This window comes from Tupaia chinensis, unplaced genomic scaffold (genome assembly GCF_000334495.1).
Source record: "Tupaia chinensis unplaced genomic scaffold, TupChi_1.0 Scaffold000161_1, whole genome shotgun sequence".
NCBI lineage: Eukaryota > Metazoa > Chordata > Mammalia > Scandentia > Tupaiidae > Tupaia > Tupaia belangeri.
This window is the reverse complement of record NW_006159632.1, coordinates 2,270,913-2,296,368: the sequence shown is the minus strand read 5'-3', so window position 1 is coordinate 2,296,368 and position 25,456 is coordinate 2,270,913. Positions and strand designations below refer to the sequence as shown.

At 41.3% G+C, this 25,456-nt stretch overlaps 1 protein-coding gene across 1 annotated transcript in view; it reads right to left on the bottom strand.

The window, feature by feature from the left end:
* Positions 1-25,456, bottom strand: part of ARID4B (AT-rich interaction domain 4B) — a 171,880-nt gene that overhangs the window by 39,569 nt on the left and 106,855 nt on the right. The window contains exons 10-17 of the mRNA XM_014586812.2: positions 24,464-24,540; positions 23,178-23,332; positions 19,005-19,077; positions 17,619-17,713; positions 16,396-16,493; positions 14,106-14,349; positions 13,623-13,798; positions 7,293-7,544 (exon numbers count right to left, since the gene is read on the bottom strand). Of these exons, the coding sequence (XP_014442298.1) occupies positions 7,293-7,544; positions 13,623-13,798; positions 14,106-14,349; positions 16,396-16,493; positions 17,619-17,713; positions 19,005-19,077; positions 23,178-23,332; positions 24,464-24,540 (1,170 nt within the window). The remainder of the gene's footprint in view (positions 1-7,292; positions 7,545-13,622; positions 13,799-14,105; positions 14,350-16,395; positions 16,494-17,618; positions 17,714-19,004; positions 19,078-23,177; positions 23,333-24,463; positions 24,541-25,456) is intronic.

The window sequence follows — 25,456 nt, the reverse complement described above, 5'->3', positions numbered from 1 at the left end:
AACATTACAGGCAGAAGTATAATGTCCTTAGAAGAAAACACAAGGGAATTTCCCACAGTACTGGACTTGGCGATCATTTCGGGGATATAATGCAAAAAAGCAAAGGGAACAAATGACCAGGTAAATTGAACTTTATCAAAATGAAAAATCAGTGCATACCAAAGGAGTAAAAAGAAACACATGGCATGGGGGAATATATTTGCAACTCATATCTGATAAGGGATTAATACCTGGAATATCTGAAGAAATTCTGTAATTCAACAACGAAACACTTCAAAATGGGTAAGGGCTTGAAGAGGTAGTTCTTCAAAGAGATACACATGGCTAATAAGCACATGCAAAAGTGCTCGACATGGCAAGTCATTAGGAAGTTGTAAATCAAAACCACCAGATACTATTTTACTTTATACCCGTGAGCATGTCTGTAATTGTTTAAAATGTTAATCAGAGAACAGCGTAAGTTAGCAAGGATGCAGACAAACTAGAACCCTAATACATGGTGGGTGAGCATTTAAAATGGCACAGCCTCTGAGGGAAAAGTGTGACCGTGTCCTATAAAGTGAAACACATCATTATGTGCATACTGGAGAGAAGAGGGTCCGGGGAGGATGCCAGATCACATCTGTCCCAATTCTGTAAGTCTCTATGTTCTACAGGTGTCATTTTTAAAAACCAGTGGCTTTTGGGGCCAGTAGATAGCATAATGGCTACATCGCTGGACTCCCATGTAGTCGAACAGTTTGAATACCAGCCCTGGTGGCTTAAACTCAAGCTGGGCACACATGAGTGTCCAAGATCCTGAGAGGAGAATGGAGGAGAAGGGATTGTGGCGTGACCATCTCCCCTGGGGGGTGATTTGTCACTTTCTCTCTCTCTGGTGAGCGCATGCACCCTATAGCAAAAATCTCTCCAAACAAAACAAAACAAAACAATGGCTTTTATTTGGATTTTAACTTCTGCTCTATTTCCACTTTATTGCCAAGAGCTCCAATTTAATTCAACATACACTTAGTATTCAACATATACCAGACACATACTACGTAGATGGGGCAGGGGGTTCTAGTGGAATGAATGTGGATTAGGTGTTTCCCCATGTTTTAAAATTAAACCATACTTCTGTAATATAAAGTAATGCACACTCCTAATGTGGAAAGCTTGAGTGATGACGCCAAGAATTTACCAAGTTGTAGGCAGAAGTTATACACCAGGATATCAAATTTCTATGGCCCAGAAAAATTCAGTATCAGAAAAGGGACTCAAGTTAGAATCAGAAAAAGAGAAACTAAAAGCTAAATGAGTATTGGGGGGGGGGAATACAGGACCAATTAGAATTGAGAAAATACACAAACAAGATGAGACAAAAGAACAACTGAGAGAGAAATGGGTTCTCGCTTTTGAGAAAGGTAGAGGAGGAAAACAAGCCAGAGGAGCAGCTGCAGATGCAGCAGCTGGAACCCAGGTGAAGCCCGACATGGGAGCAGGGAACCCTGGTGGAATGTCGCTGGTAGGGCAAGTCAGACAAGGAGGCAAGACTGAGGGCACAATTCGTACGGGCATCACCGGTGATTCACGGACAGGCTGGGACAGAAGCCTTGGCAGACAGCGTTCACACAAACATGACTCAGAGAAACTGCAGCACAAGTGCAGGCTACCTCGAAAGTTCTAGAAGAAAATGGAGCAAAGAGAGAGCACAGTGGTCAAAGGTGGGCTCAAGGAAACGTTTCCCTTCAGATGGGAGAAGTAACCACAGATGTGTGTGGACGGGAACGAGGGAGACTCCAGCAAGAAAAGGGCCTGTGTCCTTGATCGTGCAAGAGCCGTGTCTAGAAGGCAGGCTTCAGACAGCACCTAACTATCTGTTTAAGGCAAAGATGACAGCGCAGATGCGCCCGCAGGTGTGGGTAACAAAGCAGGCGAAGGGCCTAGTCGGAATGAACCAGCTCTCTCCCCATCGCTCATGAGGTTAAAAACACAAGGTCAGCAGCTAAAACTCAAGATGAGGGGAGGAGGAGGTAGAAATCAGCATGCGATACTCTAAGGAGGGAGGAGGGAGAGGGCAAGGGAGGGGTCAGGGTCATCCATGGGGAGGTCAGCTCCACTCAAACCAGACAGGCAGTAAGAGAAGTCCTCAGATTTAAGTTTCCCAAGAGAGTCTCATTATTTCGTCCACGAGAGAGAAAGGCATATACCAGACATGTTCTTGAGACAAGAACCCGCGCAGGCCCGTATGCCAGCAATCCACCTCATCTCAGTCAACTCGGCAGGGCCACAGGCACGGTCCGGCATGCCCAGAGAGGCTCAGGGACAGACACTCAGGACCTTCTGACAGGACCCAGGGGCTTTAATGCTGCACCAGGACACGGTCCCTGTCCGGAGAGCAGGACAGAACTACAGAGAGGGCAAGGGAGGTGGGGTCCAGCAGAGGAGGGCTGGGTGCAGGGCAGGGAAGACGGCCACGCTCTACAAAGCTGCTGTAACTCTCCGCCCGGACCACACACTGCTCGATGGGCACCGCCCCGGCATCTTCAGAGCCAAACACGCCATCTGGCACACAGGTGTTCAGTTAGCATTTGCTGAGTAAAGGGTAACTATTCATTATAACCAAATGAACACTGGCTAAAGTGGAACTGAACCAATTTGTCAATAAAAGCCTTTACTACGTTTTTCCCTAATTCCTTTCCTCCAAAGAGGATTCACTTTGCTTGAAGAAGTAAGAGACTTTAAAAATATAACAATTAAATATTTTTATTTCAAATAATATAATTAAGTATTATTTATCTTATTTTCAGTTTTCTATGATATCCCAATATGAAAACAGAACTGTCATTACTTAAGAGATTTACCACTGGAATTCTAAAGTATCTCTTTTCTAGTCCTCTTTTCCGTTAGGGTGTCCTTTAATGCAGTGGTGACAGCGAGAGCGGCACAGAAAGTACTATTTTCTACTCACGTCCACAACTTCGCAAGGGCAGGACTTGAAGCTAGCAGCCAGCAGACAGCCTGGGCATGGAGGTGGCTGGGACCCACATGGCCAGCTGCACCATTTGAGCCCTGACCCTGGCAGCATACAAACGCAAGGGGCCCATGTCACACATCTGTGTGCATGCACACCCAAGACCCCAGGAGAAGGGGGGAAGCAGCACCTGCAGGACTTTCTCACTTTCCTGCGATCTCTGTCTCTGGCCAGTGCATGCGCCCTATCGTAACAATTTCAAAAAGCATAAAGAAAGCCAAATTTGAAATGAAATGGAGAAAAAGTAATCAGCATCAACACACTAGACTAAAATACTGGTGTATTTTAAATTCCATTTCAGATAGTCCAGAGAATTCCAATGCACTCTGTTGTTAACTGAACAAAGTAACGACAAAAAACCAGGCTGCTCAAGGAGAGAGCGGCAGGACACTTTCAACGGGGAGCCTCACTTTCAAAATTCAATCCCATATCAATGCAATGGGACATAACAGTAAAAGGATCCATTAGATAGCAATACAAAAAGCTTTTATAAAATACTAACAATACTACAAAGAACTTACTATTGAAAATTACTACAGAATTTTGACTAAACTTTCTTAAAATACATATAGACATTTTTAGAAGTCTGAAAGGGAACACACTACAATATTAATAACAATTTTATCCTCCTTCTATTTTCTCATCTTTCTACACTGAATCTATTTTTAGGAGTCCTAAAAATTATGTATAATAACACTCTAAGTATTCTAGCCTAGTATCTGATGACATAGCAAATTCTACATTGCTGGACAATCATTGTATATAGTCACCATATCAAACAATTCTGTAGTAATATTATTTGTGGTTTGGGGTCAAGTTCTGGCTATGACCAGTAAATCTGGTATATGCATGTAAAATATGTCTTTTTTGAAGTAGAAATAGTAGTATTAATAATACTAGAAAACGAATTGGCCCAAAGACTAACCTTTGAAATATGGATAGGAAAGGAAATTATATTAAAGATTTGAATAGATGCCAGATGGTGATGGAGCAGTAAAGAGTGGCGGATGTATATGGGAGGTTCTAGGTCTGCACCCAGAGAACTCGCTGGGAATGCCTGGCGCACTCTGTCCGCAGTCCAGGGCTGGCTGGGGCTGGGCATGGGTCCTGTCCTCATACCCTACTGGGATGCTGTGTTTCTGTCTCTTGCTCATGAGACAAAGTACCGAGTAAACTGTTCAAAAATTATGTAATATTTTAGAAAAAAAGAAATAATGTAGAAAGTAACAAGAAAAACACCATTCTTTAAAACTAAAATAAATTAAAAAAAATAAAAATGTAAACTAAAATAAATATAGTTATTTCCTTTAAGAAAAAAAATCTATTTGCTAAAATACAATGTTTCAGCTAAGACAAAAACTCAACTAAACAGTTCCATCCAAAATCTCCTAAACTGCTCGTCAAGGACTGTCACTGAAAACTATTTTCATAAACCTTCATGTGTAAGTCTTCGTCTCTACTTCCACATCTGTTTAAAATTTAGAGAGCGAGCTGAAGATCCCCAAAATAAGAGGCCAACAGTCTTAGAGCTGATGAGAGTTTGTTGCAGTCCTTAGCAGATTAGCTTCAGACGTGAACAGCAGCAAACATCTTAATCCCTGCTCACTGGTAAGTGAATAAGCCACGCTGACTGCACCACAGAGGCAGGAACTCTGGCGGGAAGGGTGCGAACATTGGCTGCTCAGTCTCCCGAAGCACAGCTGCCTTCATGCAGACGCTGGGTGTGTCAGGGTCCACCCCACAGGTCTTCACCAAGATGGGCGGTTTGCTTCTTTTGGGTGTTCATAGCAAACAAAGGCGAGTTGCAAGAAACGGATGGCATTCTTCTGAGCAACACAAGCATGTCCTGTCGCACTAGGTCTCATCATCCTGCTACATTCTTTCTTTCTTTCTTTTTAGACGTTTTGTCTTAAGATGTATAAGCTCACCAGAGAGAGAGAGACAGAGACAGTGAGAATCACCCCCCACGGGGGATGATCATGCCATGGTCCCTTCTCCTCCCTTGTCCTCCCGAGATCTTGGGCATACACGCACATGTACCTGGCACGATTTTCAAGGTATAGGACTCTAACTGCAGTTGCCATGTGGGAGTTCAGCGATGTAACCATTACGTCATCTGCTGGCCCCCTTCCTACATTATTAAAAACTTAAATGCCTCAATTTAAAATCTTCCTTTACTCTCTCGTTCCCTATCAATTTCAAAACTGAAATACCTGACACTGTTTCTACCCTCTAAAACCCAAGTGCAACTAGAATTAATTTTAGTTGTCCAACCTTTTAATAAAATATTAATAGAAAATGGCATTTTAATTTCAAGTAACTTCATGAATATCTCAGTTCTTATACCTACTAAGCTTCTTTTGTTTAATGAGCCAATCAACAGAAAATAAGCAAGATTACAGGAAGTTGGAGAATACCTAAATTTATGCATTGGCACAGGATTTTAAGCGTTTTATAAAAGGACACAAGGAAAAACTGACTATCTGTAATTAGCAAAACAAGAGAGAAGAAAGGAGAGGTAAAAGAGGGTGTGGTTCTTACCGATCTTGTAAATATAACTTCTTAATTACTCATTTTTGCTCATTCAATTTTTTCTTCCAAATCAATATTTTTTCATTTATAGTTATATCCTAAGCAGAAGAGGAACTCCCTCTACATTTATATTTTAAATATCATTTAGTAAGATCAAAATGATTAGCATTCAAAAACTGGGCAAAATACACTCAGAGCAGCTGCATCTGAGACCATCAGTAACCCCTCTGAGGAGGGCAGAAGGTGAGGACACGCGCGTGCCACAGAGGCAGCACAGGGGCCAGCAGCGGAAAGACCACCCACACTGTGCGGGGCAATGCAGGAAGTCTGTTTCACAACGACAGCCAAGCGCTAGAGTTAATCCAAGCTTTTTTATCATCTGATTCGATTAGAAACAGAAAGAGTAAGTCCGAAACAAAACTCTAAATATTTCCTCATGACTTAAGTTGCTATTTTCTTGCAAGTAACAGAATGGATCCCAATTATATTTCTCTAAAAGTAAGAAAAGAATCAGATTAGACCAGGCTTCTATTAAGCTCCTATTCCTGTGACAAAACACCAAAAAATATAGTATTAGGAAACAGAATTTGAGATGATACCTTCTTAGCAACTCTGCAAACCACAAAAAACAATTTAAATATAAACCATGAGAACTTCCTTCTGTCCTCGAAGACACTACATTACACACTATGAAACTACCATGTGAAACTTCTACAGGTAACTTTTCAGGCAACCAAACTGTTACAGGATAAATTTCAAAGACAGTATCAAACATTCCAAATAAATCAAGTTATTCTTAAAAGGTAACTAACAGATCAGAACGCAAAACTGGCTTGCCAATTTTGGCAAAAAAAATTTTTTTGGAGAGTTTCTGCTATAGGGCACGTGCGCTCGCCAGAAAGAGAGAAACAGAGAGACAGAAAGCGAGAAATCACCCCCCAAGGGGGATGGCCACGCTGCAATCCATTCTCCTCCTGGGATCTTGGGCATGCACACACATGCGCCCGGCGTGAGTTTTCAGCCATCGGGTCCAGGACGCAAACCGCATTTGACTACATGGGAGTCCAGCAACAAAGCCATTAAGCTAACTGCTGGTCCCAACACAACATTTCTTTACATAATTCAAAGAACATGAAGTCCCTGAGCACAAGCTGAACTGCCTTCAGGTGGAGCAGTCCCCAGGCATATTCTATTTTGGTCAAGTGGCCCCGCTCACCGTCTTTCGAACATACGATCAATTCCGAAGGCTTCTGAAGAAGGGTGCAATGCACAGCTGTTCTGGTGATGAGAAGATGAGGCCTTCTCGAAAAGGCTGTGCTGCCTAGAAAACCCACCTTCTAAATCCTGCCTCCAGAAGGAGAGGAAGAGACTCGGAAAACCCACAGAAGAGACAGCTTGGCGCTGGGCGGCCTGGAAACCGCCTGGTAGATGTCGAGACTCACATCTCCTGGCTCTTTTCAGGAGATTTTTCTGTCATTTCATCAATACTGCTTTCTCTATTAATCTACAGGTATTACATACAATTCAATGGTATAGGCCTCAGTTCAGTAGAAACTAAGGCTATCTTCTAGGTACTGGAGACATTAAGAGAGACACCACCAAGTGAGGTGTTCACGTGTAGAACTGCAAGTGTTTTATACTATGACCTCACTTAGAGGATGGACAAGTCCGGGACTCGATCAAGTTTTAGAAGAGAAGTATTTCGGGAGTGTTTCAGGTAATAAGCACTAGCTAAAACTCAAGTTACCTCACATTCCATCCGCAGTAATGGACCAAGTAAAGGACCTCTCCACCTTCGACATCAGAATCTTTAATACTAGCTTCATACGTTTTTTGATTTTTCCCTCGTCCATACCGCACTTGGACTTTCATGCCTGGTGGATAGCACTCAAACTCCTCTTCCTCATTGTCGTCATCGTCATCTTCATCCTCTTCCTCCTCCTCCTCCTCCTCTTCTGCTTCTTCATCATCTTCATCTTCCTCTTTATTCGTTTCATCTCTTGAAAGGTTTAAAAAATTGCAGAGTTAATAAAAGACACTTCATAAGGTTTTCAGTTCCAAACCATATATATTGATAAAAATCGTGGCTGTGATTGCTCCGGGAACAGCAGGTTCCATGTGTATGGAATTCTCTCTCCGTTTCAATTTAACATTAAAAACTAGAACTGTAAAAGATGACCATGATTACAGAAAGATACATTCAGGAAAAAATGAAGATTTAAAAATAAGTGCATCAAAAGAAAATTTCCAACAGTCACAAGAACTGAAGGTATTCTCAACAAGAAACTGGTAAGATCAACTATAACAATTCTCTCAAGTTTCATTATAAAAATATTTCACATGTCAGTTGATAAAAAAAAAAAACCGTCAATATATTTTCTGGCCATTTTCCCATTTTCTGACTAAAGATTACTTTTCATTCAAATATTTTTCAGTCCCCGATGTTTAAAAGAAATCTTTTTACTAGCAAATGGCTAGTCTTAATAACTTTTAAACATCCTACTACAAAATTCTCAAAATGTACATTAGCAAAAATGTTATTTTAATATACACAGAAATATCCTATTAACATCATATCATTATTATACTAAGTTTGGTCTTGAGGTCCTCCACAATTTCTGTTCTCTGTACTGTACGTTTACTGAAAGTATTCTTCTACGAATCTCAACTGTGAGATTCCAGAGGAACAGTGATGGCCAGTATGGTGGTTAGGCCGCTGGGACTAATGGTCAACTGGATATTTGAGTCCTGGACCCTGCGGCTTGGAAAACATGCTGGGTGCGCTTAAGTGCATGCCCAAAGGGACTACAGCACGGTCAACCCTCTGTGGTTGGTCTCCCTCCCTTCCTAAAACTGAGCATTCATATCCTTTTTTTATTCCTTTTATTTTTTTGGAGAGGTTTTTGCTACAGCGCGTGTGCACTTGCCAGAAAGACAGAGAGAGACACAGAGATAGAAAGTTAGAAATCACCCCCCAGGGGGATTGGCCACGCCACAATCCCTTCTCCTCCCAGGATCTTGGGCATGTACGCACATGTGCCCAGCGTGAGTTTAAGCCACCGGGTCCCGGACTCGAACGCGGTAAACTACGTGGGAGTCCAGTGACATAGCTATTACATTAACTGCTAGTCCCTTCATATCCTTTTTATATTAGCCACAGATGTGTATTAAAAAAGATATCCAAAGTCTTCAATTATAAGTCTTTCAAAACACTAGATTTATAAACAATAAACTTTCAATATGAAATCCAAGATCATATTTAGTCATTTTTTATCTGCTCTGCAGTATATCTGAACTTATCACACAATTTTCTCTCAAAAAGAATCCAGCACTTTATAGTTGACAAATTAAAAAAATTTCTGCTGGGGCAGTGGATGACATGGTGATTAAGGCACTGGATTCCCACAGAGCCGACCACAGTTCAAGTACCGACCCTGGCCACTTGAGAATCACGCCAGGCAAGTGTGCATGTGCACCCAGATACCAGGAACATCACACTGGGCACGTGCGCATTTATGCCCAAGATCCCTGATGGAGAATGGAGAAGGGATTGCAGCCTGGCCACCCTGGGCTGAGGTGGGGGGGGAGGGTTCTCACTTTCTGTCTCTCTCTCTCTTTTGCACATGCCCAATGGCTACAAACAAAACGAAGAAAACCTTCCTCTACTGATTATTTGTTTTACATTATTATATACAAGTTTTTAGCGATAATTTCCTCTCATTCCTAATTATGTAATTATATAAACAATGGAAATAATCTATGAATAGTGATATAAACAGTACTGTAGTGGGTTTTGATTCTTTTTTTTTCGTATAGTACAGCGGGTGAGTTGGGGGAAAGCCAAGACTTATGGAGTTAAATCTGTGTTGACAAAGTATCAAATCATTCTGTCTGAAATTTATAACAAGGTTAACAAAGACTCAAGAATTATTCCAATTTTTTTTTAGAGGTTTTTGCCTTAGGGCATGGGCACTGGCTAGAGAGAAACAGTGACAATAAAGGGGAAAGTGAAAAACCACCCACAAAGAAGGATGCGGGCGTGGACATGCTATAATCCCTTCTCCATTCTCCTTCAGGGACCTTGGGCACGCATGCACACGCACCCAGTGTAAATTTCAAGCCACCAGGTCTGGGACTGGAACTACAATCAGCCATATAGGATTTAGCAATGTAACTGCTATGCCATCTGCTGGCCCCAAGAATTATTTCTATTTTAAAGACTGAGTTACAGTCAGATGAATAGATACTTAAAAACTAAAACCTAAACTGGGACTACCAGATGGTTTAATGATTATGTTGTTGGATCACATAGTCGATGGCAGTTCAAGTCCCGGACCCAGAAGCTTAAAACTCACACTGGGTACATGTGTGCACATGCCCAAAATCCCAAGAGGAAAATGGAAGAGAAGGTATTGCAGCATAGCCATCCCCTATGGGGAGTGATTTCTCACTTTCTGTCTCGCTGTCTCTCTCTGCCAAGTGCACGAGCCCTATAGCAAAAATCTCAACAACAACGACAGAAAAAAAAAGAAAAACTAAATAAACTAAACTAAAACCTAAATGAAACTAGCTATACTCTAAGAAATATTAATGCTGTTACTGAAATAACATATCAATAAAAAGCAAATCATTTTAGTGAGGATAAAATATCTATGAAATTGCCAGAAAAGGTTTTGAATAATTCTAAATGTTATGTTTATATAGTACATTTAAATAGTTACGAAATTCTTCTGGGGGCCAACAGGAGGCATGGTGGTTGGGGTACTGGACTACCACATGGCTCCAGTATGGACCAGTAGGCATGCTTTCTCCCTCCCTCCTTCCCGCTCCTGTGAGCACATATGCCCTATAGCAAAAATTAAAAAAAAAATACAATAATGATAAATAACATTAAAATATTTTATTAAAATAAATTCTTTTGAAGGAATACTACTTGTTTGTCAGAAGATTATACATCCTTGCATATCAGGAAGAAGGAAGTGTGTGCTGGTTGGCTACAACGAAAGAAGAGATTTATCACACACCATCATATGACCCAGGAAATAACAAATTTTTAAATCTCCATTTTTAAAATTGAAAAATTCTAAGATGTATCTTACATAATATATTAGGTTGCCAAAAAAGTCATGATACGATTTTGCATAGAAAAATATAGGAAATACTTATGACTCTTCTGAGAGCCCAATAGTACACTAAGTCTAACTGGTAATGAACAACGGCGATCGCGATCTTACATTCTGTGGTAGCCAGGGCACATATTTACTTAGTATACAGTAAAAACTTCATACTTTGTGTTAACAAAACAAAGCCATCAAAAATGAAAAACAAAAAATTCAATGTCAACCTCAGACACAAACCAAATTAAATTCACTTAAGTAATACCCTGAGGTTTAAAAAAGCAAACCACCTTAATTAGTGGCAGTCAGTCAAAGAAAACCACTGTGCTGTTTTCTTGCTAAGAATTCAGTGGCAGCTTTGGAGGGTAATGTAGTAAACCAGATGGAACCAAACAGGCCAAGAAGACAGCCTCTGAGAGTATGAAACACAGCCAACACGGAAGTTAAAGAAGTAAGTGGGTGACATATGACAGAGCTGCGCGAAATACATACGCAGTGAAGTTGGTCGTCTCTTAGAGAAGACGGAGAAACCTAGCATGATGACAAGAGTTTTTCACATGAATTCACAAAGAAATGCCCAATCCTCCCAGTTTGCAGTTACACTCCTTCCAATAAAACAAATATAAAAAGAAAAAGCACCAGCTCGTTGAGTCTCTACTATGAGCCAGACCCTGAACCACGCACATGGTGTGTATTAACTTCTTCAATCTCCACACCTGGACTGTGGAGGAAGGGTAGTGAAAATTCTTGGTAGTAACCAATTACTTAAAATAAATTTACATAATAGAAAAATACCTATATAATATGTAGCTGTAAGAATTTCTGTTTTACTGGGGCCAGCAGTTAGCATAATGGCTATGTCACTGGACTCCCATGTAGTCAACCACGGTTCGTGTCCTGGACCCAGTGGCTCAAACTCACGCCGGGCGTGTGTGCGTGCGTGCCCAAGATCCCGAGAAGAGAATGGAGGAGAAGGGATTGCGGCGTGGCCATCCCCCCTGGGGGGTGATTTCTCACTTTCTGTCTTTCTGTCTGTCTCTCTGTCTGGCGAGCACACACGCCCGATAGCAAAAACCTCTCAAAAAAAAAAAAAAAAAAGGAATTTCTGTTTTACTGACATCTTTAAAAACTCTCAGAAATTAATTATAGGCATTCCCAACATGTCATCTATAGGACATTCACCAAATTAGGGCAGTCATGTTAGGAGAACATTCATTCATGGTATAAATATATTTATGAATATGTATGATACATAGAAAGGCATATAAGGGGACGTCAAAAAGCTTGTGAAAAGATGGAATTAAAGTACAAGTTTATTTAGGTGCACAACAAAAAAATTTTACATCCATGCAGTTCTTTTGTGCATTTTCCATGAACATACTGAAGATCCCCCCATATAACTCACGAAACAGAGTTAACTATTAATAAAAACCTACAAATGAACAGAAGTGTCAGCTTGATATATCAGGATAATTATCAGTAGCAAAGAAAAACTACAGACTTCTTACAATGCCTTGCAAATAATGGATGTTCTGTAAACATCTGTAAATTTAAACTCAGATGTTTTGACGAACAGCTAAATCTTTTACCAAGTTTCTTATTAGTCGAAATAGTCTCTAGAAGGAAGAGTAATTTAAATGCACATTTACACACACGACAAAGTATAATCACCAAATGTTTTTACTCTTACCACCTAAACCCAGCATATTTTTTCTTCCATGTCTGCCTGCATGCTGCCACCAAAATTTCAGAAGCAGTCCGTATGATCGAGAAATCTCAGGCAAGTTTAACCTTGTAGCCTCTTCATAGCAGAGCGCAGGTGTGGGCATGTGAGAAAGAAGAGCGGCACAGCCACCGGGGTCTGGTGGTCACACCGGAACCCCCCCCTGCAGTCCTCCAGCCCGTCCACTCTACAGCCACCGGGGTCTGGTGGTCACACCGGAACCCCTCCCTCCAGTCCTCCAGCCTGTCCATTCTCAGGTTCTCTGGCCTATGCCCCACGTGGACCATACTGACTGAGCCAGACATTCTGCCCAGAGCTGCGATGGAGTGTGGTAAGTAGCGTGTTACCACTACCCCATAGTTTTGACACAAAAAGCCAGCACAGGGCACTTAGTATTAGGTCGAGAAAGTCATGAGTGTTTTTCTATGTTTTTCTATGCAAAAATGCATCATGACTTTCCCAATGACCGAATATATGTACTTGTACACACAGAAATATAACAACATAACATAAACACACACCTTTTTCGATATAAACTGTAGTCCAGTTTGTTCTTCCCTACTTATCTGCATGTCATAGCTAAATTTCAGAATACTAAAACACACATTTCAGTTATGTTTATTTAAATGAACCACTAAGAACAGAGATGTTTATTTTCTAAGCCTCAGAATTAAGATTAACTGTTAAAAATTATCTATAAAATAGAGGGCCCACAAGCAGTGTTTGAATTACATTTAAATAACTCATTCCGGAGTAACCCAAACAAGAAACTGTTAGAAACGCACAGAACATGGCATAACAATTTTGGCCTTTTTAAAATTTAGTATAAGTAGTTCTCCACTCTTATTTTCTGCTTTAGAAATAAATACGACTCTCAGAATTGATAGCCAGCACCCCATCTGCAAAGCACTGAAAGGGAGAGCTCCGAGTCCACTCTGCAAGCAGCAGGACACAGCACAGAAGGCAGCACTATTAGCTGGAGAGAAACATGCTCTCGAGCTGAGACCTGACCGATTTCCATGATGAGAGCAAGGAGAATGGGTCAAAGCACGATCCCTTCCCACAGATCTACATTAGGAGGGTCTCTGAAGGAAGAAATGCTATTTACTTAATAATGTGAATCATTCTACTATCCAGCATTTTACTAGTAATTTAGATTCATTCATACATACACGCATACAAAGAGCAAAGAATTCATCTAATCAAAATGCATCATAACCAGAAACATGTTTCTTACCCAGATTTTGCTTTCTCTTCTTCAGCTTCTACCTTTATATTGAGAGACTCATCTTCTCTAGTCGTATCATCATCTTTATCTTCCAAATTTTCATTTTCTCCTGGTTTTTTAATGTTGGTTTCTTTTTGTTGATTGGACTGAGTAGATGCAGATTCTAGTAAGTTCTTTTTACCTCCCTAGAAAAAGATCAGAGGAACTAAGCCAACAAAAGTAACAATGTCCAACCTAAATCCATGATCTTTTAGTAGTTGTTACTAATACAGGCGATGTTATCAATTACTTCTAAAAAAAACTGCTGTTCTCCAAACAGTAGACAAGATAGCTAACAGCTACTATCACAGCTAAAATTATGCAACAGCAACACTTAATGTGAGACTTGTGTAAATCATAAAATATCGTATTATACAATAAATTAATTTGGTAAATTTACAGAGGATATATAGAAAATACACTAAAGAAAGTAAAGAGCAATTAATAATTTACCAGAGAGGGTTTAATATTTTCTTTTCTCTCAGTCTCATCTTCAATAGGCTTTTCTTCTTTTGGCATTACATTCCTTTCCTCTTCCATCTTTATTTCTTTGATCTCTGTTTCATTTTCTTCCTTAATTTTTATTTCTTTTACATTTTCACAGTCCTTACATGGCTTACTAACAACTTTCTCTGGCAATGCCATCTGAAACTCAATATTAGCTGACCTACAGTACTCTTCAAAACCATACAAGTACCTGGAAATATTAAGAGAAATTACATTTGGTGACAACATTTCAAAATGCTACTGCACAGTTTAAATGTGTGTCATTTCTTTTAAGCGCTGAGATACTGAGCCGTATGCATTGACATTCTAATTTGTTCTAGTTAATTCTTTAAGTAGTACTTTTCAAGCCAAATAGAAAATTCTGTCAAAAAATAAAAAAAATCATTTCTGACAAAAAAAAAAAAAACAAACTCTGATAAAGAGTGAAATGACAGTCTTCTTAAGGTGGTGCAAAAGTGACTCCAGTTTTACACTGTTGAAATTTGTCATTTGATATTGTATACACTCTTTTTTTTTTTTTTTTGGAGAGGTTTCTGCTATAGGGCGTGTGCGCTCGCCAGACAGAGAAACAGACAGAGAGACAGAAAGCGAGAAATCACCCCCCAGGGGTGATGGTCACACCACAATCCCTCCTCCTCCATTCTCCTCTCGGGATCTTGAGCACGCATGCACACGCGCCCGGCGTGAGTTTTAAGCCAGCGGGTCCGGGACGCGAACCGCAGTCGACTACGTGGGAGTTCAGCGACACAGCCATTACGCTAACTGCTGGTTCCCAATATTGTATACACTCTTAAATGCAATCATGTTATACATCGTTTTAAGGCACAGTTCTCACTTTTTGTTTTATTGCTAATGACTTATTACCTGCTGTTTATTTTATATGTGTTTTAGACTATGAACATGATGTTAGAGAACAAACTGGAGCAATTTTCTTATTCGAGAGTTCAAGCTAGGTCGTCACGCTGCAGAGATCACGCACAACACCCGCAGCACAGTTGGCCCCGGAACTGCTGACGAGCGCGCAGGGGAGCTGGTCCCAGAAGTCGGCGAAAGAGACAAGAGCCTCAAAGACGAGGACAAGGAGCACAGCAGCCAGCCCTCAGAGGCTGACAAACATCAACGGAGAGCAATCAAGGAAGCTGATGCTCTTAACAGCTCCACGAGAAGTGGCTGAAGAGCTCCAAGACAGCCATTCTACAATCAGTCATTCAGCATTTGAAGCACATTGGAAAGATGAAAAAGGGGCTCATAGGTGGTGTAGTGGTTAAGCCACTAGACTCCAATGTGGTCGACTGCAGTTCGAGTCCCAGACCTGGCGACTTGAAAGTCATACATGGTGTGTGTGCTGTGTGCCCCAAATCCAGAGAGGAGACTGGAGGAGAAGGATCTCCAGTGTGGCCACTCCCCCTGGGGGTGATTTCTCACTTTCTGTCTCCCTGGCAAGCACATGTGCTCTATAGCAAAAAAAATCTCTCTCTCTCAAAAAACAAAAAAAAAAAAAAAAAAAAAAAAAGAAAGTTGAAAAAGCTCATTAATTGTGTGCCTCATGAGCTGACCAAAAATCAAAAAGCTCATCCTTCTGAAAAGTCGTTCTTCTCTTATTCTATGCAACAATGACAAACCATTTCTTGATCAGACTGTGACATACAACGGAAAATGAACTTCACAGAACAAGTGGTGACAACCAGCTTAGGGGCTGGACTGAGAAGAAGCTTCAAAGCAGTTTCCAAAGACAAACTTGAAACAAACAAAGGGCGCGGTTACTGTGGGGTAATTTCCAGCTCTCTGTCTCCTGGTGAGCATACATGCCCTATAGCAAAAATCTCTCTCAAAAAGAGAGAGAGGGGAACCAGCAGTTAGCGTAATGGCTATGTCGCTGGACTCCCACGTAGTCGACCATGGTTCACGTCCTGGCCCCGGTGGTTAAAACTCACGCCGGGCGCGTGTGCGTGCGTGCCCAAGATCCCGAGAGGAGAATGGAGGAGAAGGGATTGCGGCGTGACCATCCCCCCTGGGGGGTGATTTCTCGCTTTCTGTCTCTATGTCTCTGTCTGTCTGGCGAGCGCACACGCCCTACAGTGAAAATCTCTCCAGAAAAAAAAAAAAAAGAGAGAGAGAGAGGTCAGTACCATCTCCTGGTTTCTTCTTCTAAGAAAGAATTAGCCCAAGAGACCTGGTAGGCCACACTCCGTTCTACGTGAAATACTAAGACACTCTATCAAGTATAGTAACTTACTTTTTATAGGCACATTTAACATTGTACCCTGCTGCTGAATTTAAGACAGGGATGCCAAGATCTTGGTAGACTTGTTTCCAAACAGCTCCACTTTCAATCTAAAAGACAAAGTAAAATGGAAACTTCCAAATTAAAAGATGAAAATGTAAGAACATTTAAATAGACATAATCTGTATAAATATATATCTTGGTTATAGTCTCAAAGAAATGAAACATATCAAATAATAAACTATAATTTCTAAATTTAGTTTACAAATAAAGTTTGAGTCCCCTAACAAATCTGATTTATAAATGTTGAAAAATGTGGATATCTGACTTTGAAATAAATTCAACTACAGTAAATATAAAAATGTGTACTGCTGGCTAGTGTCACGGTGGTTAAGGGAGCTGCATCCCACATGGCAAACTGCACAGTTCAAGTGCCAGACCTGACAGCTGGAAAAGTACACTGGGCATGAGTGCACGCATACCCAAAATTCCAAGAAGAGAATGGGGGGAAGAGACTGCAGAATGGCCAGCCCTCTGTGGGGTGCTTCCTCACTCCTTATCCCCACAACCTCAACTCTTTCCAGTAGGTACATGCACCCTATAGCAAATCATTTTTGTTGTCTTTTCTTTTAAATCCAGATTCCTAGCTCCAAATTTGAAACAAAGAGAAAGAGATAAAAATGTTCAAAGGACTTATAACTCCCACAAGCCACATAGTGGTGGGGTGGCTGCACTCTAGCTGCACTCTATCAGACAATGGAGGAGAAGGGACTGCAACATGGCTATGCTCCCTGGGGCGGTCATTTCTCACTTTCCCTCTTGGTGTCTATCTCTGTTTCTCCCCTGTGAGCACACGTGCCCTATGGCAAAAACCTTAAAAAAGGGGGGGGAGACAAAGAAAGGTGATTCCTACTCTCAAGAAGTACACAGGGGGAACATGGTGGAGTGAGAAAAAGGCGGAGAGAGGGCCTGCCACCAAAATAGCTGTGCGTGCCGTGGGTGTGTGTAAGGTGCTCAGTGATGGAGGGCTGACAGGCCCAACAGTGAATCAGAAACCTCACTTCAGAAAGTCTTTAAGCTGTGTCTGAGGGACTGGTTCTACGTGCCTAAACTATACTGGGCATTATCTTCTCCTCACAGTCTGAAGGTTTACTCACAGCCATCCTCTTAGAGATAGCAGCTGCCTGAGAACACATGTAGAAAACAGACATCTCACTCTCAGCTGAGATACTTACATTGTCAAACCCGCCAAGCTTGTGCACAAGTCTGAATAACTTAAAGAGATTCAAATTCCGATACCCCAGTACAGGTCGTTTATTAATAGGTGTACCTGTCACAGAAAACACAAGATGCATTAGAGTCATGTTACATTTTTTTTTAAACTTCAAAAGATTCAAATGCCACAGCTACTGAAGAGCTACTATCGTCTCTGTCAATTAAAAGGTCAGCACCTTGCTTCTCCCCCACTCAACCCCTATATTTCTTCCTTCTTTTTTTAATGGGCAGAGGGCACATGTGTTCACCAGAGAGAAAAAGAGAAAGCATCCCCCAATGGGGATTATGCACACCACAAGCACTTCTTCTCCACTTCCCCATCACCTTACAATCTGGGGCACGCACACATGACCCCAGTGTGTTTTTCTAGGTGCCAGCGCCAGGATTCACACTGTGGTTGGCCACATCCCATCCCCTTACCCCGCATCTTAGGGCCGGCCAACCCCTGCATTTCATCAGGCAGGCGCAGTAGGCTGAGTCAAAGCTCACCTCGCTATTGGCTCATTCCTTCCTCTTTCTGGCACTCCGTGGATGACTTCTCCTCTAAGCGCTATGTGGCTGGGCTGCGTGTGTCTCTCACACATGCACACACTAGGGACATCAAACAGTGACCGCTACAAAGGCCTCTGAGCAGATGTTAATAAATAATAATGGGATTCCCACTCTGCTATGGTTGAGTTTGGAAAGTTAAGATGCAGTTTTGCATAGAAAAGACGTGCAACAGCTTTTCTGACAACTCAGCATTTTCTAAGGGTTCTACGGAGGTCTCACGTAGGTAGGGGAACTGGCAGGACAGGACACAGGCATCTACATGCATGGACATCAAATCCATCAAATCCTATGAAGTTCCTCCTTCTGCTTACTATGTGACAGGCACTATGCTAGATTCTGGTGACACTGGAAGTGAAAACGAAAATGACAGCCATAATTATTGGTGCCAATCAAGCTTAACAAACAGAACTTTTCTCTTTTTTTAGAGGCAAGGTCTTGCTTTTTTATCCAGGCTGGCCTCCAACTCCTGGTTCTTCTACCTCATTCTCCTCAGTAGGTGGGAATATAGGTGCATGCCACCACATCTGGCTTCATGATTCTTATTTTTCAAGAAAAAGTCAAGTCCCATGTTTGTGGTTCAAATCCCCAGCCTGGTATGCTTGGGATACACTGGCTCAAGATCCGACAGACTGGAGGACTGGAGGAAGGAGGTCATGGCGTGACAAGGCCCAGTGGAATGTGCTCATCTCTCACTCTGTCTCTCTCTCAGGCAAGCATATTCTGACATGAAGAAAAAATTATGTTTAATTATCTGAAATCTACAATATAAAGGCTAAATAAAAGAGACAACTCACCTCTATCTTCCATAAATTTGTACAACTGCTGAAGAAAATTCTCCCTTTCTTCTGGAAATGGTTCTATTTCTTCCTAATTTTAGTAACAAAAGAAAAAAAAATTATTTTCCTCAATTAAACACTGTAATAACGTAAGCAAGATTTCCTATCACCTGTGATGACTAATGCTCATTATTTGAAATATTAAAATATTTCAAGATTTTTTAGCAAGTAAAAATTACTAACAATAAACTGCAAAACCAAGGAAGTATAGACATTTTATACTTTCAGAAGAATATGTCCTAAAAGGTGTTGCAATAGTTACAATCCCAAATGCAAATTCTTACATGGGAAATGAGAATAGCAAGGTTGTACGTGAGCATCTTACTCTACAGAGCTCTATCCTTAAATCAGTGTCACGGCTCAAGAAGACCTGCTCTCATTCATAGTAATTCAGGACAGGGTTAGCATCAAAGCTGACGCTGTCACTGCTCCTCAAGGGACTATGCAAATGCGGGACCCACGAGCTGTGAGGGTCCGTCTCCTCCATTACGTCCAGCCCACTGTGCAGCACTGCACGCTTATAGTCAGTAATGTGGGGAACAAACCTGATCTACAATAGCTGAAGATTCAGACTTAGGGAAATCTTCAAGTAATAAAATAGTTCCCCGACTTATCAATTACAAGGGAGGGACTAGCTTCTTGCTGCTGTGGCCAAGGGCTGTGGCAGTAGGGAGGAACTCACCAAGACCCAATGACCTTCATCCACTCAACAGACATTTAATGAGCACCTCTAAGTGTAGGCACTATGCTTGGTGCTGGATCAAATGAAAGAAAAAATGAGCTAAGGAGCCTCCCACACAGAATGTGAGTAGGAGTACCTGCAGAGGAAATGGCTCAAAATATATCACTAGGCTTTACAGTTCCTCTGTCTATAATATACATACTTCTAATGGTTATAAATTAGGATAGTCAACTGCTAATCTAAGTAAATCTAAAAATTCTTTAATGAAAAAAACAATGAGCTTGGGACCAACAGATGGCACAGTGGTTATATTGCTGGACTCCCATGTAGTCAACCATGGTTCGAGTCCTGAACCCAGCAACTTGAAACACACAAGGTGAATGTGCGTGTGTGCCCAAGATCCTGAGAGGAGAAAAGACGAGAAGGGATTGTGGTGTGGCCATCCCCTCGGGGGGTGGGGGGGTGACTTCTCACTTTCTATCCCTCTGTCTGTTCACTATGTTCCCACTGGAAAAGTCTCTCTTATTAAAAATACATACATACACACATAAAATAACCGTGAGCCTGTTAATGCCATTGTTCTAGTGACTTTACCCTCTTCTTGTAAAAGCTAGTGTATCAAAGGAAGGCAAATTTAAAAGCAAGTCCAAAAAATCTCTACCAATAACCAAGTTTGCTATAGGGTAAGGAAGAAAATATGACAACCATTAATTTGCATATGATAAATCTGTAGTCCTCAATTTACATATACTCAACATATGTCAGGTCTACGTAAGACAGTCAGGTACAAAACTAAGGAAATCTATTTTCTTGAAAGTATCTTAAATGTCCCCATTATATAGTATACTTAGCTTTAACAGATTTATTAAATTTATTCCTATTCCAGGAACCAGGAGTTGGCATAGTGGCTATGTCACTGGACTCCCATGTAGTCAACCATGGTTCAAGTCCCAGACCCGGCAGCTTAAACTCACGCCAGGCATGCGTGCGTGCGTGCCCAAGATCCCAAGAGGTGAATGGAGGAGAAGGGACTACGGCGTGGCTATCCTCCCTGGGGGGTGATTTCTTGCTTACTATCTCTCTGCCTGTCTCTGTCTTTCTGGAGAATGCACACACTCTATAGCAAAAAAAAAAATGAACACACACTATATAAAAAAAAAAAAAAAAAAAAATCATTCCTGTTCCAGAAATGTTTAAGTAAAGTTTGTATTTACCTTAAAAAAAATGATTAAAATGTATAGGTATGTGTCAGCTGTGCTAGCTATTGGATATATTTAGACTAATTAAGTTCATTGGCAGATCAATTGAATGGGGGGGAAGGCATGGAGGGCAACCGTGGATGCCAGCAACAATGTGGGAGGAGGATGGGACATGGCAGAGGGTGGGGGATGGGGAATCAAGGATGGCAAAACAAAAGGCAAGGTATGCAGGACATAAGAATTGGAAAATTATTTGCTGAGAACATGTATGTTGATGTGCTTGATTTAGCCAATACACAGTGTATTTCGGATGGAAAATTCATTGGTGTGTTGTGATGGTGTATAGTGAATTAATGTAGAGAATGAATAAATTTTTTTTAAAAAGGTAAAAAAAAAAAAAAAGGGAGAGTTCAGGAAGGGAAATTTGGGAAAATAAGGAGAAGTAAGACATCTGAATTACACAGATGTGGTTTGATGCTTGTTGGTGATGATGTGTATAGTAGTATCAACTCGTCTGCTCTGTGGCATATATCATGTCAGCTAGACTCTCTTTACAAACTAAATGATGTATAATGACTGAATGTATACAAATAATAAATACTAAAAATATGAAAAAAAAAATGATTAAAGTAGGGAACCAGCAGTTAGCGTAATGGCTATGTCACTGGACTCCCACGTAGTCGACTGCAGTTCACGTCCCGGACCCAGTGGCTTAAAACTCACGCCAGGCGCGTGTGCGTGTGTGCCCAAGATCCCGAGAGGAGAATGGAGGAGAAGGGACTGCGGCATGACCATCCCCTCTGGAGGGTGATTTCTCGCTTTCTGTCTCTCTGTCTCTCTCTCTGTCTGGAGAGCGCACGCGCCCTATAGCGGAAACCTCTCCAAAAAAAAAAAAAAATAGATTAAAGTAGAAATTAGATCTGTTTTTACAAAAATACTTGTTAAAAAACAAATCTAAGCAACAAAAGGTTTAGTAAGAAATATCTATTGATCGTTTACTGTATGTTCCTATGGCTGATACTGAGTATAAATTTAAGACAGGTTATCTATCTTTGAGAAACTCAGATTACTGAGGGGAAAAAAAGACAATAAATAAACAAATAAGCATAAAAACAAATAACTAGTGAAAATATTTACAAGAACACAGCAGTTTAGACTAACTTTCCAACAGTGAGGGAGGTAGCAGATCATGGAACGACTCCCTGTACAGAGCTGGCACACAGCAGCGTTCTGAAAACCATGCGAACATGTGCCAGGCGTGCTGGGAGAGGTACTGGTAGGTGCCAGGTAAGGTGATCTGATATTGCTACGGCATACAGTTCAAAGGCAGGGTCTATATTCAAGTATGACTTTTCAAGTGCCAATAAGCCACTCAGCAGGTTTTAAGCAAGGACTGATTGCTCCTTTTATATTTTAAATACAAAGCAGTCAGGGAGACTGAAGAGGAAACTTTTTACACTGCACATTGTCATTATAGATGATTACTATACCCTAAAATACAACCTCCAAAAAAACAGTTTCATTCATAGTTTATTACAGTGAACTTACTTAATATGTTACATAATAAAAATAAATTACCTTGGGACCAGCAGTTAGTGTAATGGCTATGTCACTGGACTCCCATGTAGTCGGCCGCGGTTCGAGTCCTAGACCCAGTGGCTTAAAACTCACACCAGGTGCATGGGCGTGTGTGCTCAAGATACCGAGAGGAGAATGGAGGAGAAGGGATTTCAGTGTGGCCATCCCCCCTGGGGGGTGATTTCTCGCATTCTGTCTCTCTCTGTCATTCTGGCGAGCACACACACCCTATAGCAAAAACCTCTCAAAAAAAAAAAAAATTATCTTAATTTCCTGAACACACTCATTATAATTCACTTGAGCCGTCTGATCCATGTGCACTCACAGGTGCCATATTTATCACCTAAAAATCTGTCCATTTGTAGTAGATAAAATGACTTTAGATTCTCTGAATCTGAGATACTGATCTTTTCTAATTTTTCCTTTAATGCTATATAAAAGATACATTTATACTTTCCTAGATATCTCAATAATAGGCAGATGTCAGCATTTCATGAGTTAGCAGCTGTCCACAAAGCAGTGAAAAGACTATGATGAACTTCAAAAACACATTCTTTTTAGTACTTCTGACACAGAGAACATGCACATGACTGCATGACAGACCCTCCCACAAGGGACACCCAGCCACTCCTTCTCTTCCAGGACGCACCGACCGTCCTCCTTTCTGCCTACCTCTTCTTCACTGCTGTTGTCCTCCTTCTCTTTTTCATCATCTTCCTCCTCTTCCTCTTCCTCAGCTTCACTGCTAGAGCTATCTTCTTTCAGCTCCGTCTTCCAGTTAGCAGGGACAGTTCTACTTTTGTGAAATTCAAGTGCCTGATCAAAGGCTGGATAGAGACCAGAGAAATTAAGACGACTGATTTGTCAAAAACTAGTTCACGAGATTAAGAACCGACTACTGTGCTCGTGCTGCTGACATGCACTAAGCACGTGCTGGCACCGGGGGCTGTGCTAGCCGCTCTTCTGGCAGTGCTTCATGCAACAGTGCCGGTCCTGCACATCATGAACCATTTTAGAGATGACAGAACTGCTGCCATTAGCAAGTTACTTAGGTCAAACAAATACAAGAGTAAAGTGTAGTTTTCTTCTCTAAAACATGAAGTTGTCTGGTACACTCAACATTAACACGGCAAATATTTATTACATTATCCAACAAGCATTTATCAATCAGCACTGCATATACCAGCACAGAGCCACTGGAAGAAATGCACGATAACTGAAAGTCACCTGCACGCATGTGCTCTATATGCAGTAAGCCTAAACTAATACTATGCGAAAAATCTGCTTAGTCTAAAATGAACTAGACACAATCATGTCCACTGTATCAAATGGGGAAACAGGTTATAAGTCATACAATTTTGATGATTTTAAGGCAGTCTATGTCATAGCTTAATATCGGATTCAATGAGTACTTCAATGCCAAAACCCAAGTAAGGAATGTAACAACAAATTCCTAAATCAAATGTAACTCCTGGAGCCTCTGGCCAGGGACAAGCGCTCGCCGGTGCGCATCAAGGACACTCTGACTCCTCTTTCTGTGGTCCCCAGGGGCTGGTCGTTTTCTTACTCAGCAAAGCCAGATGACAGCAGTAACTGACGGTACAGTTCTTCTGACTGTCCTAGACTCCCACGGCTGACTACAGCCTAAGACTGAAGAAGAAAACCTGCATGACCGAAGACATCGCGTCCACGAATGTGAAAGTCACACAGTCCAAATAACGTTAAGGAAAGGACTTTAGAAGACTATTTAACCTGGGATGGAGGCATGCACCTCCCATCCTAGCTCCTCAGGAGGCTGAGGCAGAGGATCATCGCGGAGGCCAGCCTGGCAGCACTGAGAGACCCTGGCTCACAAAATGTGTTTTTATAAAAAGCAAAAATCATCATCATCATCATCTTCTTCAAGAAGAGCACAGCAGCTTTCAAGTGGCCTGTCACTTATCCCACAGCACTCGCACCTTGTTTCAGTGTAGAATCAGGCTTTGGCGCAGCGTCGCTAGTAATTTCATGGACATCTTTTCTTGCAACTGAAGTACTGTATTATTATTTTTTTAATTATAAAAGAAGAAAACACAAAAATATGACAGAGGTTAATAGTCTGGTCAATTACATATCCCCCCAAAAAATCAAAACAAAACAAACCAAAAAACCCAAGAACTGACTTTAACGATGAGAATGACTGCACACAGGGTTTTACGCCCCAATACATGAGACAGGACATTAAAATATGCAATCATCTACAGGAGAACCATCCCTTAAGAGGTATTTTATAACCACTAATGTGTTCTCAAAAATCAGAGTGTCTGGCCTTAAAGGCAATACTAAAACTGCTGACAGCAATGAATAAAATGCAAAAAACAATACAAAAGAAGATAAATAGTAAGAATTTGTCATTGTCTGGGGATAATCATGAGAAACGCTTAGTTTCAGACTGAAAGAAAATCTAACAATTTACAATCTAAATATTCTTTATTCTTTAGAGAGAGATTTTTGCTATAGGGCACATGTGCTTGCCAGAGAGATAGAAAGAAAAAAAAAATCACCCCCGAGGCATGGCCGTGCAGCAATCCCTTCTCCTCCATTCTCCTCTTGGGATTTTGGGCACGCAGACACAGGTGCCCAGCCTGAGTTTCAAACCACAAGTTCTGGGACTCGAACCACAGTCAACCATATGAGAGTCCAACACCTTAACCACTATGTATCTTTGTAACTATGTTTCTCAATGAGCTTCTAGGCTCACAAGCAAACTTTCCAGATGCCACTGTAGGCCTTTCCAGGGACGCCCCAGCTATGAGCGATGAAGAGGGTCTGGTGGAAACGACGAGGACAGACAAGCCACATTAGTCACACTCTGAGCTCCTAACCTTACCCAGCTCCTATGCGTCTGGCTGGTGGCAGTACAACCACAAATGTCTGAAACTATTTCAAATACATCTGTCAGCCAGTCATTT